Raw genomic sequence first — 16,236 nt, forward strand, 5'->3', positions numbered from 1 at the left:
TTGGTTGGAAATCACTTAAAACATGTAGAAATGCAAACAAAAAAAAAATCAAATATTTTTTTCAAAATGGCCACCATAGCAGCCATATTGGACTTTGGACCAGTCCAAAATCTAATGGCATGGTCCTTGGACCATGCCTGATCCCCCCACCAAGTTTCGTCGAAATCCGTCGAGGAGTTTTTCCATAATACTGTTCACAAACAAACAAACAAACAAACAGACAGGGTGAAAACAGTAACCTCCGTCCATCTTCGATGGCGGAGGTTAACTTGAACTAGATCCACAACATCCACTTTAAAACTTCATCAAGATTGAAATTCACAATGTTGATCAAAGTTCAGGTCAATCGGACGAAAATTGATTATTTTTCAGATTGAAATGGATGATTTTCGAAGTTTGACCTTGAGTTGACCTTTTGACCTCAACAATAGTTGGTTTCCTAATATTCAGTGATGCAATATGCAAATCTTGTTCAAATTTCAGGTCAATTGGATGAAAATTGAGCAGCTTAGAAATACCACCTGAGTTGTTGACCATGGGCCTATGTTGACCTCAAAAATAATTGGTGGTTGAATTCAATGACCAAATTTACGCTGTGGAAACCAAGGCATTTAAAGATCATTGGTATCTCCCGTGATGAGCCTGAGTCTCTTGGTCTCTCACCACAGGTAGGTCGGTGGTCTTTCTGTCTTCTACCGTCTCCTCGCTGGTCTCAGTATTGAAGATGGTCAAGTCCCACAGAGCATGTGCGTTCCTCCCACTCTTCGAAGAGAAACCGACAGGTGGAACACTTCATGGAACTGCAGTGGATAACGAAACCCACTCTCTCAAAAGCAGCAGAGGCATTTATCTGATGCACCTGTAAGACGGGGTGCAACGCAGCAAAGTGTCGCTGCAAGAAAGAAGAAGTGGGGTGCTCGGACCTCTGCCGATGCCACCAATGAGGCTTACACATGGATTTGTGATCAAATTTGTCAAACCGATTTTCCTTTTGTTGTCTAATAGTGGGGCAACTTAGCTAAATATAGCATAACAATTGTGCAGTTTGTGAGGAAAGCACCAAATTTGGCACACGAGTAGCCTATCATTTTATGAACAGATTTGGATATTGGGCCATCTCAAATTCAGCCGCTGATGGCTGTGGCAGCCATTTTCCACTGCCATCAAAAATTTTGAGATGGCCCAATATCCAAATCTGTTCATAATATGATAGGCTACTAGTGTGCCAAATTTGGTGCTTTCTTCACAAAATGCACAATTGTTATGCTAAGTTGCCCCACTATAAGGTGATGCTACAACATTGAAATTCGTCCAAAAATTAATGATAGTTTGGCAAATGATGAGTTTTGCTAACTTCTAAATAATAGTGATTTATTGTCTTGTTTGGTCTTGAGAATAGCTTTCATGTTTCGCATCATTTGTAAAAATCGGTCCTTAAACGTGGAGGTTACAGGATGTACCCCTCGGGGGGAAGGGGGCTGGGGGACAAAGGGTCCCTACAGTGGCATAGAGGGGGCAATTTTTTTGGCGTGTTTTTGAGCCAATCTTTCCAAACCATCCTCAAGAAGACATTAACTAAGAAAAATTGCTTTTTGCACAACATGTAAATGTCCCATTGTCCTGATCCCCCACTAATACGTGACCAATTTCAGACGTACTGTACATTTTTTGCAAATTGCCCTCTTTATGTTTAGGTTTACTTGTTTACCCCGTGTACCCCACCCCATCCCTCTCCCTTCCACAGATATCCTATCGTTGGGGTTAGAAAGGGTCTCAGGGGTCTTAAGGGCATGAGGTCTTAGAGGTACCCTTTGATGCGAACGTGGGGTTTTTTAGACCCGCATCATTTTTGTTCCACGATAATTTTGTAATAAAAAATTTCCTATGCATGATCTTTAATAAAAGGCCTAACAAAAGGGTTATACATGCTCCTTCATGTGTGTTTTGGTTTGTTTTCTTTTCTTTTCAGGATGGGGGGGAAATTTATTTTTAAATTCTACCCTTTCAATGCATTCGTGGGTCTTTTTAGACCCGGGGCTAGTTTGGTTGTTTGTCACGCTATAACTTTGTCATAAAAACGTCTTTATGCATAATCCCTCATACATGCTGAGAGCGAATGGTGATGAATGTCACTGTCTGTTTCTTTTTTTCATTCAGGATTGGCTGAGAGAGGGGAGGGGGGGGTTAAATTTTTTTACCCCATCACATTGCGCTTTGTCTCACTATAACTTTGCAATAAAAACGTTTATTTGCATGATCTTTCATATATGTTTTGAATAAAGGGCAGTGCATATTCCTCTGTGTGTGGTTTGTTTGTTTTTTCTTTCAGGATCAGGGGAAATTTATTTTTTCAATTTTACCCCTATAATGCATTTGTGGATCTTCTTTCTGTGGGCCGAGCATGACTGTTTGTTTCGCTGATACTTTGTAAAAACGTATGTTTGCATGACCTTTCATATATTATATCCTTAAAATAAAAGGGTAATACTTATTCCAGGATGTGCGTTTTTTTTTTTTGTGTGTTCACTCTAACACATAGTACACAAGCAGAGCAATGACTACCCTAATTTTCATGAGAATGGGACGCCTTGCAGGAGATTTAGCAATTACTAATTTTCATGAGAATGGCTTCAAACAGCTTTGTTTATAAACCCAGAGCTATGTCACTGTTGTGTGATGTATTCATCCCATTTCCAATGCTTTGTGTGCCTTCTCCGTCTCGTTTTTTTCAAGTGCAACCTGAGTTTTTATCAACTTCTTGTTTTGTTTTTCCATCTTTGAAATTGGATCTGCACTTCAATTCCTTTGATAAAAGTAACCTTTTGTATTTTTATTTCTGTTTTTTCGTGTTTGTGCCAAAGTACCAAATTTGCAAAACAGTTCCTGTGAGTATATCTGTGATGTGATGTGAAAGACCAAACCAAATGTGCCCAACCTGGGTCAAAAAACACCCACCAATGCATTTGGGGTAAAACTTCAAAAATAAATTTCCCCCAATCCTAAACCAAGAAAAAACCAAAACACATACAGGAATATGTATTACCCTTTATTTGAAGTATACATGAAAGATCATGCACAGAAAAAAAATTATTACAAAGTTACAGTGAAACAAACAATCATTCTGGGTAATGTGATTATGGTAATTTTTTTTCAAAATAACCTTCCCCCTTCCCCCCCTCCCAAACATGGATCCTGAGTGAAGAAAAAAAAAACATACAGAAACATTCATCACCCTTCGCTCGCAGCATATATGAAAAATCATGCATAAAACGTTTTTATAACAAAGTTATCGCGTAACAAAAAATATATAGCCCCAGGTCTAAAAAGACCCACAAATGCATGAAAGGGTGCCTTCGGGAAATTGCATCGTCCGGTGGTTTAAAGGGCCTTATAGCTATAAGGGTCTAAACTAAAGGATATTGGAGTTGAGGGTCTTAAAGCTCTAAGGATATTGAGGGGTCTTTCGGGTGTCAAGGGGTATAAAGGTATAGAGGGATCTGGAACTCACAAGCTCCTTTTATAGTATTAGTGAGCCTGATGGTCCATTGAATCAAATTTTCATTGTTCTTCACAGCCTTGTTGCATACCTGTGCCTACTGCACTGCTTGAGCATTAGCTTGCCTTTCCCCAAGCCCAGATGTGCTTGGCCCTGATTATAGTTCCCAAATGATACTACAGGTGCTATTATTATTATTGTTGTTAATATATTAGTATTCATTTATATATGCTTTGTTCCAATGTTATCATTCTTTTTGTTATTACCCTCACCAAAGGAGAGGGTGTTGCATTTGGGTCCGTTTGTTTGTTTGTCCACACTGTACTTTCGTGTTTTTCTCCGCAACCGCTTGTCGGATTGAGACGAAATTTTCACCATTGGTGCGACTAATGCAAAATGTTTTAATGATAATTATGATGTCATAGGTCACATGGTGTGGCAGCCATATTGGAAAGACAGAAAAACGTTGGATCTCTGTATCTCTGAAACCGCACCAATCTGTATCTCTGAAACTTGAACACAACCTTCATTACCCATGATCCACCAAAGTTTGTTCGTGACATAAAAAACAGGGTCTATGAGGGTTTATGGGTGGGGTTTCTCCCCAAAATAGGTATTTGCTATAACATTGGTTTGTTGGTACATTTTGCTGATTCCGTCCCATGTTGACTTCCTCCTCAGTATCATTATTCTCCCACATGAGCACCCAGGGGTATTGCCCCTATTTCTGCTCATAGCGGTGAACCCCAAAAACTTGGACATAGAAAAATTTTGACTCCGGTTGTAAAATAGTCAAAATGCGCGAGGGCTCATAACTTATGAACTGTTGGATGAAAGTTAATGAAATTTTGAATGTGAATAGAGGGACACTTATTGAGACATTGAAGTTACCCGCAGCTACATAATTAGAGACAAAGCAAAAATTATGGGCACTGTAAAAGTGGACTTTGGGAAAAAATAATGTTTTCTTCGGTGCTCTAATTCTAGAAGAAAACTGTCTGAAACATGAAATACCGTATGTAATACAGAGAAACCATTTCATTATTGGGAAAAACGCCAGGGGCGTAGAAAAGGCCCCTTTATATGGTATGTATCATGTGGCAAACTATAGAAAAGAATGGACATTGCATAGCTTGTAGAAAATGCCAAACAATAGAAAAGAAAGGACATTCCATGGCATGTGAAAATGCCAGACGATAGAAAATAAGGCATTTTCAAAAACATCTCATGTGCCTGCTGTACTACCCTTGTGTACTTAGGAGAAACCAAGTAATGCTCCTGAAAAGTTCATATAAAGGGGTGCCCTCCATATGTCGGTTAAACCCTGCAAGTACATCAAGTGTTTTTGTGCACCTTGAAAACGAAAACACATAAGATAATGTGCATGTGTGTGATTAATTTGTTTTAAAAAAAATGGCGTCCCTTTATAGAAAGGATCATTCCTGAACTCCGGACAATCTCCAAATGTAGTTCGTTTTCTAGTAATAATACCTGGGATGGTTTTTAAGATCTCATTGAGGTTTTTTGTCACTCCCATTGGTCCAACAGTCAGTGGTACAATGTCAGTGCTCTTTAGTTTCATTTTTCAGATCCTTTCACTTGGGCATATTCCTGATTTCCATGTTATTTAGACCAAAGTCAATGGGTACTGACACATCAATGGCAATACAGTCTTTTCCTTTTTGCATGTGTGTACTATGGCAAGTCACAACGCTTTTTTTTGATGTCCATGCTCAGAGATGGCGACTCGAGCCACAAATTTTGTGACTCGAAACTTGAGCTTGAAGACTTGTTGACAGTGACAAGGAATGAATGAACACTATATCAAAAGAAATATATCTCAATGATGTGTTTGTGACAAATTTTCATTCAATGTCTGGTAGGATGTGATTATACAGGATGTGTCAATAAAAGGTTAATCGCTTCAAATGACCTTTATACTTTTAGTCATTACTTTAATTTTGTTTTGTTTTGCAGGAGTGATCAATGATCTTTGAAGAAGTCATTCAAGCATAACCAAAGTATTCTATGGAAAAAAAATGACGTTTTCTACGGAGCAAAGAGTAAACATTGTCAAGTGGTATTTTGAGACCAAATCAATTGCTTCCGTCCAGACGAGGTTCTGTACTGAATATGGAGTGCATCTCAGAAACAGCCAAGCAAGCCATTCATTTGAAAACTTGTGAAAAAGTTCCAAAGAGAAGGTATGATTCTCAACATTAACAAGGGAATGTCCGGTCGCCCAAGAAGTGTACAGTGTGAAGGAAACACGAGTAGTTTGTGTTCCATATTTCACAAACAGCCAATGAAACAATTAGTTTTCTGTGTCAAAAATTCGGATGAGTTCTCAGTTTGCGAATGGAAAATGAATGGTCTCCACACAGCTCCAACAGCAATCTGCTGGATTTTCCTCTGGAGAGCTTGTAAAGCCTGTATCCCACTGGGCTGCGACAGCTCGCGACAAAATGCAAACGGGATTCTCCAAAATGTCTCGAAACGTTCGCGGTGGTTCTCAATCTCCTCGCGTGAGTCGCAGGACGTCACTCTGGTGTCGCTTGAATTTTGAACATGTTCAAAAAATTTGTGCGACAAATTTTCTCTCAAAATAGTCGCAGAGTCGTCGCGGTTGTCTCGAACCGGTCTCGAACCCTTCTCAATTTAGTTTCCGTGAGTCAGAAGGTGCGACAAATGTGAGACAACTTTGTTAGGGATTGGTGACCTATGAAACTAAATTGTGACTGATTGGAGAAAAAAATGATAATCTGTCCTGGGACCCCTGAGAGTTTCGTAATTATATCGCAATTTGTTCTCAATGACGTAAGACATACGCAGATGTGAGATATTCGTGAGACATACGCAAACATAAAGTCAGTGTGATTCCAAGTGAAAATTATCGCAATTTTATGTCTCCAATTAGTCGCGAGCTGTCGCAGCCCAGTGAGATACAGGCTTAAGGATAATGTCTATAAGGAACACCGCAGATCTGAACCTGATCTGAAGGCAGCAGTTGAGGCTTATGTACAGACAGTAACCATTAAAACTTGCAGAAACGTCATTGAAAACTTCGCAATTCGTGTGAATGCATGTTGTGTGTGTGAGGGTGCTCACATCAAACACCTCAACTATAAGCACATTAACATATAATGAGTTTAATTTCTCCATGATTTGGTTTTCATTTTCCAAGTAAAACTCAATGTTTTGGTGAATAAAGTTTTGAGATGGTTAACCATTTATTGATGCTCCCTATATTTATAAAGGACCGCTGGAGTCGCACACCAAAGGGAGACGAACTCAGTAAATTGACCATGCCAAGCTGAGAAAAGTTATTAGTTATAAAGTGCCCAAAGTACCACCGAGCTCCAAGCCTCTGATTGCACATACATGTGTCTAGTGGAGTAAAAGGACGTAAATTACAGAGAAAAGCAAGTCGAGCTATAGTGTGTTTTATTACATGGATTCTACGTCCTTGAATTCAGTCGGCATGTATGCCAGACGGCGTACGTGTGGATTTGTTATTGCTGCTGCTCAGTTAATACCCATTTAGCTTCTTCTGTGTTTTTTTATTCAGTGTACATGTTTTATGGCTCATAATGGCACTAAATTAACCCCCCCCCTCCACACATACATACACACTTGAGCTTTGAGTGGGCATTCTTACCATTCCACCGTCGAGATTGAGCATCACTGCATCGCTTGCTGATACTCTCTGCATGTGTGCACTTCACTTCGTCATCAGAAGCATGGTGGAGATTCCGAGGGTGATCTATTTGCTTATAAACATTTTAAAGGTGGATTGAATAAAAGGAGTGCTGTATGTCAAACTTGTAGCATAAAAATTTCAGATGGCACATCCACAGCATCAAATTTCAAGTCACTGAAAACTCACCTGAATAAATAAGTTTTCTTTTCCATTCGGCATTCTAACACGTTTGTCTGTCACGTTTGCACTGCACTAACACTGATTAACACAGTAACACTGAGCCGATGCTCATGCTGGTTGCATGTGGGATATAGTACGAGTCATTTCGGTGTGAGGCGCAAAGTGATGCCCATGCTGGCTGCATGTGGGATGTAGGACGAGTCCTTGTAGAGTGTGTAGCTTCCTCGAGCCGGCCCAGATAATGACAATATGATTTGACACTTGATTTGAGACTTGCCCTCAAAGACTCGAGATTTACTTGAGACTTGGCTCAGGTGACTTGTTGACATCTCTGTTCACACTTGATGGGATGGTCAGGTCATACATGAGCACGACATCCTCGTTTTCAACAATAATTTTTGATTCATGCTTCCATTCTTTTTATGAGACCAGGATGTTGAAATTTTTGCAGATATGCCAGCTGATTGCTCCATAGACATTGCAATAATTTTGTGTGTACACCTGTTCTGACATGAGTTTTTTTACATCCTGAGAGAAGGTGATGGTGATTTGTTTCTCAGAACCTACCCTTGTCCAATTAACATCTTCGTAAAAGCCATTGGTACAATGTCATTGGTCTTGGACACTTATTAGGATTCATTCTCCATCCCAGTTAAGTTCTCTCTTGCATGTATTTTTTGATGTCGAGATAAATTTGATGAACGAGCAAAAGTCTTGTTGCAGTGAGAGCAAATGTAGGGCTTCTCTCCGGTGTGTATTCTTTGATGCCGCTTCAACTTGGAGAGATAACTAAAACTCTTGCTGCATTCGGAGCACTGAAAGGACTTTTCTACCATATGAGCATTTTCATGAGATTGTAAAGTTGATGAAGAAGTAAAGTTCTTGTTACACACAGAACACGTGAAAGGCTTCTCACGTGTGTGTATTTTTTTATGTTCTTTAAGAGAGGAAGAATACGCAAATGTCTTGGAGCACACGAAACACGTGAATGGCTTCTCTCCAGTGTGGATTTTTTGATGTTCTTTTAAATACGAAGCAAATGCAAATGCCTTGCTGCACAGAGGGCAATTGTAAGGTTTCTCTCCCGTGTGGATTCTGTGATGCTTACGTAAATTTGATGATTGTTTGAATGACTTGCCACATTGTGAACACTTGTAAGGTTTCTCACCTGTGTGTATTCTTTGATGTATTTTCAATGGCATGATATTGGTAAAATCCTTGCAGCAAACAGGACACTTGTAAGGTTTTTCTCCTGTGTGGATTCTTTGATGTCGACGTAAAGTTGATGATTGAATAAATGCCTTGACGCATTGGGAACACTTGAATGGCTTCTCTCCTGTGTGTATTTTTTTATGTATATAGAAATTTGAAGAGCATGTAAAATCCTTACAGCAAACAGGACACTTGTAAGGTTTTTCTCCTGTGTGGATTCTGTGATGTCGACGTAAAGTTGATGAGCGATTAAATCCCTTGCCGCATTGTGAACACTTGTGGGATTTCTCTCCCATGTGTATTTTTTTATGCATATATAAATACGAAGAAGATGCAAACACCTTGCTGCACACCAGACACGTGTAAGGTTTATCTCCTGTGTGAATTCTTTGATGTGCTTTCAAATCATTGTTATTTGTAAAATCCTTATTGCAAACAGAGCATTTGAAAGGCTTCTCGCCTGCATGTATTCTTTTATGTACATTTAGGGAGGAAGAGTATGCAAATGCCTTACTGCATACAGAACAACTGTAAGGTTTCTCTCCCGTGTGTATTCTGCGATGTTGACGTAAACTTGCTGAGTGATTAAATGATTTTCCGCATTGCGAACACTTGTAGGGTTTCTCTCCTGTGTGTATTCTTTGATGTACTTTCATATCCTTGGAATTGGTAAAATCCTTATTGCAAACAGAACATTTGAAAGGCTTCTCTCCAGAATGTATTCTTTTATGCACTTTCAAATACGAAGAAGTCGCAAACACCTTGCTGCACACAGGACACTTAAAAGGTTTCTCTCCCGTGTGTATTCTTTCATGAATTCTCAATGCAGTGATGTAGGTAAAATCCTTCTTGCAAACAGAACACTTGAAAGGCTTCTCTCCTGTGTGTATTGTTTTATGTATATAGAGAGATGAAAAATATGCAAATGCCTTGTTGCACACAGGACACTTGTAAGGTTTCTCTCCTGTGTGGATTATTTGATGTTGACGTAAACTTGTTGAGTGTTTAAATGATTTGCTACATTGTGAACATTTATAAGGTTTCTCTCCTGCATGTATTCTTTGATGTACCCTCAACTCCTTGTTAGTGGTAAAATCGTTATTGCAAACAGTACACTTGAAAGGCTTTTCTCTTGTGTGTATTCTTTTATGTACATTTCGAGAGGAAGAATACGCAAACGCCTTGTCGCACACAGGACACTTGTATGGTTTCTCTCCCGTGTGGATTCTGTGATGTACTTTCAAATCATTGGTATTGGTAAAATCCTTCTTGCAAACAGAACACTTGAAAGGCTTCTCTCCAGTGTGTATTCTTTTATGTTCTTTTAAATATGAAGAATATGCAAATGCCTTGTTGCACACAGGACAATTGTAAGGCTTCTCTCCTGTGTGGACTATGTGATGTCGACGTAAGCTTGCTGACTGATTGAATGCCTTGCCACATTGTGAACACTTGTAGGGTTTCTCTCCTGTGTGTATTATTTGATGTACTTTCAATGCCGTGATACTGTTAAAATCCTTTATGCAAATAGAACACCTGAATGGATTATTCTTCTCTCCCAAGTGTGTTTCTTGATGTCGATTTAAAGATGATGATCGAGCAAAATCCTTGTTGCATACAGGACATTTATAAGGCTTCTCTCCTGCGTGTTTTCCTTTATGATAATTCAAAGATGAAAACCAATAGAAATCCTTGTTGCACACAGGACATTTATAAGGCTTCTCTCCTGTGTGTTTTACTCGATGACATTTCAAAGATGATAACTGAGAAAATTCCTTGCTACACACAGTACACTTGTATGGCCTCTCACCCTTGTGTAATGTTTGACATCTCTTTAAATATGTTAATGAACTAAACGTTTTCTGGCAAACAGAACACTTGTGTGGCTTCTCCTTCCTTTCAGTTTTCTTGAATGTCGTAATACAATTGTTTTTCGTCATTACACGGCTATATTTGTTGATCTCCTGAAAAGAAGTCTGTGTCATGTTCTGATTGAAACAAATTTCTGTGTCAAACTGGGGACTTGACTTGGAACAAGAAACCATTTTCATTTGATTATCTGCAAAGACAATTTAGAAAGGGATCAATAAATCACTATTGCTGTGAAACAAAATGACATAAAAATGCATAATGTACTCTATTTTGTTTAAAATTGGTCTTATATCTGCAGTCATCTCTCACAAGGCAGAAGCTACATCAAGAAGTAGTCTATACATGGCACAAAATTAAAACTTTCCCAATAACTAACTTGGTGGTTCTATCTGTTTGATTTCACTGGTGGACATGAAAGATGAATAATATTATTTCCCAAACAAGGAACATCAATGTTGGAAGAGACCATTTAAATTAGGTCCAAAGCCTGTGCTATTATTTCAATTTATGGTTGTTTGTCCATGCTCTATCCTTTTCAAATGATGAGTGTTAAGCAAGGAAGTTAAACGTATAACTTTGAAAGTCTTCAGTCAGACTTGACCAAGCTGCGAGCCGCAGCCCTGCCAGGCTAAGAAGGGATGCTCTCGAACCATTACGCCACTGAGTCTGGTTGAGAGGAGGCCATTAGATTTACTCACATATCTGAGTCATGAGTGGATGTCTTGTCTCGACCGATGTCAAGAGGGTACAATTATTGCACTTGACATCAAAGCTGCATTTGATAGAGTATGGCACAAGGGTTTGCTGATCAAGCTGGTTGCTAATGGAGTTGGAGGGCAGCTGTTACAGTGGTTATCCAGCGACTTGATGAACAGACGTATCCAGGTAGTGGTTAATGGCCAAACATCCAAACCAACTCCAATGAATGCATCAGTACCTCGAGGATCAATTGTTGGGCCCACATAGTTTCTCGTCTACATTAACGATCTGTGTGACAACCTGCATAACTCTACCTTCCTCTATGCTGATGATGGTACCATCTACTGCCTACTCGATGAAGTGAATGCCACCATTTCTCTGAGTGAAGACCTACAGAAGATTTATGAGTGGGGACAGAAACGGAATGTCCTGTTTGCGACTGAGAAATGCAAGGTTATGTCTCTCAGTGAACGACTACCAAGTGAGCATCTTCCAGAGTTCTTCATGGGTGGCAAGCCCTTGCAGCACGTACACGAGCTTGACATACTTGGAGTCAGTTTCTCCCAGAGCTTGGGTTTCCAGCCTCATGTGAACTCCATCGCTGTTTAGAGCTGGACAAAGAGTGCTCTTTGCAGTATTACTCCATACTTGGATCCACTTGGCTGAGCCCAAGTGTACAAAGCCCATGTCCAGAGCACAATGGAATGTGGAATGTCTACAAGTGCCATGTATCTTAAAAAGCTGGATGATGTGCAACGTCATGCTGTAAGCATCATCAAGGCCCCTCTACAGGAATTGAATATCAATCCCCGACCACACAGGTAAACTGTAGCAGGTCTGGGTCTGATGTACAGACTGCACACAGAAAAAGTTCCAGCACTTCTGAAAACCATGCTACCTCCATCAATCCATCATGGATTCCATCAAGGTTCACCAGAGCAAGTGCTTCCTTTTGAAGCTATACTGTGCAGTGCCTTACTGGCAAGACGGAGAGTGGTAACCGGTCACTTGCTCAGTATGACCGCTCATTTATGCCTGCAATAATACCAGTGTGGAACAGTTTACCATATGTCACTGTAGGTCACCCAAAAACATCTGGGTCAAGGCTTTCTGCTCCAGAGCACACAATATCTTAAAGTCTAATGCAGTATACTTACGATGATGTTGTTTTGTATGTACGATTCTATCACCTTGTTTTTCTTTTTTTATTATTATTATTCTCTGTGGTTAGGGTTAGGGTTAGGTCAGGTCAGGTATGGGAGCATGTGCCAGAACAGCGCGTCGCTGCGTCCACTTTCCGCCGATACTCCAGGGGCCTCCATCTGGCCATCCCCCAGGCAGATGCCAGGCCCATCCCCATCTCCTTGAGATGATGGTCAACCTGCTGCAACCACGAGGCATGTGGTCGGCCCACTGGCCTCCTCCACTCATGAGACTCCCTCACTGAGAGAATCTGGTAAGCAGGATCAGCGTCAGGAAAACGAGCCACATGTCCATACAGCCGCAACTAACGCTCACAGAATATGCAGGCAACAAATCTCATCCGAGTCTCTCTCAGCAACCGCTCGTTGGACACGAAATCCGACCAGCGATAGCCAAGGATTCTCCGAAGAGACCTGGTACCGAAGGAATGAAGTCTCCGTCTCAGATCCTTGGTCAGAGTCCAAGTCTCGCATCCATAGAGCAAGACTGGAAGTACCAAGGACCTGAAGACTCGGACTTTCGTCCTCCCGCACAGGTACCGGCAGCGCCACACCCCATGATCCAGTGAATCCATGACTCCCCAGGCCCGACCCAGACGTCTATTGACCTCTGACTCACAGCCAGCAGAGACATGAAAATCACTGCCAAGGTAAGTGAATCTCTCCACGACCTCAACATCCTCACCACAAACAGACACAGACAGGACAGCAGCATCCAAGATGTCACCGAAAGCCTGGATCTTAGTTTTGACCCAAGAAACCCGTAATCTTAGCGGCTCCGACTCCTCATTCAGCACCTCGAGGGCCCCAAAAAGGATATCTAAAGTCTCCGCAAAGATGACTGCATCATCTGCAAAATCAAGGTCCGAGATCTTGACATTCCCAAACGATGCACCGCAGCTTGATCTCTCCGAGATCCTCCCTAAAATCCAGTCCATACAAGTGCTGTAAAGTGTGGGGGCCAGTACACACCCCTGACGAACTCCAGTAACAACTGGAAATAAGTCAGAGATGGTACCACCACACTTCACAGCACTCTCCATACCAGAGTAGAGTTCAGACATCAGATCGATCAGTGCTGGTGGCACCCCACGAAGACCAAGAATCCTCCAGAGGACATCCCGATTCACTGAATCGAACGCTTTACAGAGATCAACATAGGCTGCAAGCAGCCCCTGCCGAAACTCTCGTCTGCGTTCGGTGAGGACACGAAGAGCAAGGATACGGTCAATCGTCGACCTCTTTGGTGTAAAGCCTGACTGCTCTGGACGCTGGTGCTCAAGCAGATGGTGGCGAACCCTATCAAGAATTTCCGAGCAAAGACCTTGCCCGGCACTGAGAGCAGCGTCACCTCTCGGTAGTTGTTGCAGCCTTGGCGATCACCCTTCCCTTTCCAGAGAGGGACAACAAGGCCCCTCTTCCAGTCAGTTGGGATGATGCCTGTGTACCAAGCAGAGCACAGAACTTCATGCAACAACATGAGTGCAGCATTTCCACCAGCCTTAACAAGTTCAGCATGGATACCACAGATCCCTGGAGCCTTACTCCATTTCAACGGGTTCATCGCGGCCTGTGTTTCCACAAGCAAAGGTGGACCAGTTTATTGGAGGGTCAGCAACAGGGATTGTAACACCCCTGACATCAAACTCGACAGCTGGTGGATTAGGCTTGTACAACCGCTCAAAGTAACCGGCCCAGCGGGCCTTCACTTCGGACTCCTCTGTCAAGAGCCTACCACCCTCTGCTCTAACTGCAGTACACCGAGGGATGGGCTTGGATGAAAGCAATGCACGAATTCCCCTGTAAGCAGGATGAGAATCCCTTGACCACAGGTGATGCTCTACCACCTGACAGATTCCTCGCACATCGGCCTCCTTGTCCACCCTGAGCACACGTACAGTTTTACAGCTCAGCTCCCTGAACAGCTCAGCTCCCTGAACAGCTCAGCCCTGCAATTCAGCCTGGCCCTGCGACTCTGGTCAATGGTATCCAGTGTCCCTTGAGAGACAAAATTCTTCTTACGGTGAATTCTATCTTCTATTCAAAAAAAAGCCCTACGGTGAGCTCCAAGACATCCACCAGCAACATCAAGGACGGTGGTCTTGAAGGCACTCCACAACTCTTCAGGACCTCCCAAAGCACCCAGACTCCTCAAATCTCCACTCAGCCTGTTCGCAAATTCCTCAGCTATTCTCTCATCCTCGACCTTGCCAACATCCAGCCTAGGCTGGGATGGTACCATTCTCCTGGATTTAATGTGCAACTTCAGAGTTGCTACAACAAGCCGCTGGAGGTGTATTGAGGAACTGAGCACTCTGGAGGACCCTGCAGTTCTGAATCATCCTCCAGCGACCATCAACGAGGACATGGTCAATCTCCTTTGCCGCACCGCCAGCATTGGAATACCAAGTCCAGCGATGAGCTTGTGGGCACTGAAACCATGAAACAGCCACCCTAAGTTGACTTCTTGCAAAGTCAAGGAACTTCGTGCTATTCTGGTTCATTGTTCCAGACCCATGGGGACCAACACACGTCTCATAACCATCCATTTCAGTTCCAGTCGATGCATTGAAATCCCCTAAGACTAGAAGTGTATCTCGTCTGGGGCACTGATTCACCACAGACTCGAGTGTGGCGTAGAATGCATCCTTCACGGTGAGATCACTCGCCTCAGTCGGAGCATAAACAGAGACCAGGGAAATGACACCTAAGGAGTGACGAATCCTTAGTCTCATAATATGCTCATGGACTGATGTTACCTCAATTATCATTGGGGTCAGTTTATTGGACACAGCTGGAGAAACTCCTTGGGGATGTTAACCATCAGAGCGACCAGACCAATAGTCGGTGTAACCACCCACCATTATCTCGCCGCAATCCGGTCTCCGAACCTCAGAGAGTGCTGCAATACCGATGTCCAAACACGAGCTCAGATGATAACAGAGACAGGTGATCATCCTCTCTTTGGGATAGGACATTCCAGGCACCCACCCGAAGGGACCACCTCAGGTTAACCCAAGGAGCTCGCCGTCTGGTGGATGACACCTCAACACCACTCCGACACACTAGCCCGCAATCTGACCTGGGAATGTTACCCCGTGGTTTCCCTCCCATCATCAAAGATTGGGGGTCCCGAAAGCTTTGCCCCAATCCCATCATCTGGTGAGCTGCCCTGTGAAGGGAAGCTGCACAGGAGGTACTCCCACGGAGTGGGTTTTCAGATTTCTTTGCATTTTTGTGTTTTGCGGAATGAAGGGTTTTACGGTGGCCGGAGTGCAAATCCTGCCACCAACCTCCTAATAAGAAGTAACCCAACTGCAGGAGGACGTCCACAGACACAGTTGGGCACTAGATATGGATGGCCGTTGGCTCAAAAGGAGCTCCTCCGCCCTTTGACAGGTTTTGTTTTTAATCCTGCTGGATGTCCATGTCCAAACACTCAAATGAGTTGGGGTGGTGACTATAACCAGCCGATAAGATTTTAGTGAAGGTCCGGATGCAGATCCGGCATATCAGTGGGAAACAAAAGATAAAATGTTCAATCTGTCAGGTATGCGCTCAACCGAGTGCCGTTCTCATTATTAATGTATCATGCTCCCTGACGGAAACTAATACAACAATAATGAATGCTGGGAACTCAGAAACAAAAATGCTCCCACCTAAAACCTTCCCGTGTACACCAAACAGTTTTCAATTAATGTCTTCCAAAACACACACAGAGTATGGTATTTATTATGACAATTCCCTCACTTGTATGATATCTTGTGTTTTCATATAGAGAAGTTGGGTATATTATTATGACATAATAAGCCTGGTGTCGGCTTAACATTTGAGAAGGCTGGCTTAAGATCTCAGGGTCTTGAGTTCAAGCCCCT

General features: G+C 42.3%; 1 protein-coding gene across 1 annotated transcript in view; it reads right to left on the reverse strand.

Moving 5' to 3' along the window:
* Positions 1 to 7,155: 7,155 nt before the first annotated feature.
* The window catches only part of LOC147009157 (uncharacterized), a 95,301-nt gene continuing 86,220 nt past the window's right edge, over positions 7,156 to 16,236 (reverse strand). The window contains exon 13 of the mRNA XM_085862986.1: positions 7,156 to 10,647. Coding sequence (XP_085719112.1) covers positions 8,006 to 10,647 — 2,642 coding nt within the window. The 3' untranslated portion in view covers positions 7,156 to 8,005. The remainder of the gene's footprint in view (positions 10,648 to 16,236) is intronic.

Source organism: Eptatretus burgeri, chromosome 17, assembly GCF_056783735.1.
Source record: "Eptatretus burgeri isolate ZD-2024b chromosome 17, Ebu_testis_v1, whole genome shotgun sequence".
NCBI lineage: Eukaryota > Metazoa > Chordata > Myxini > Myxiniformes > Myxinidae > Eptatretus > Eptatretus burgeri.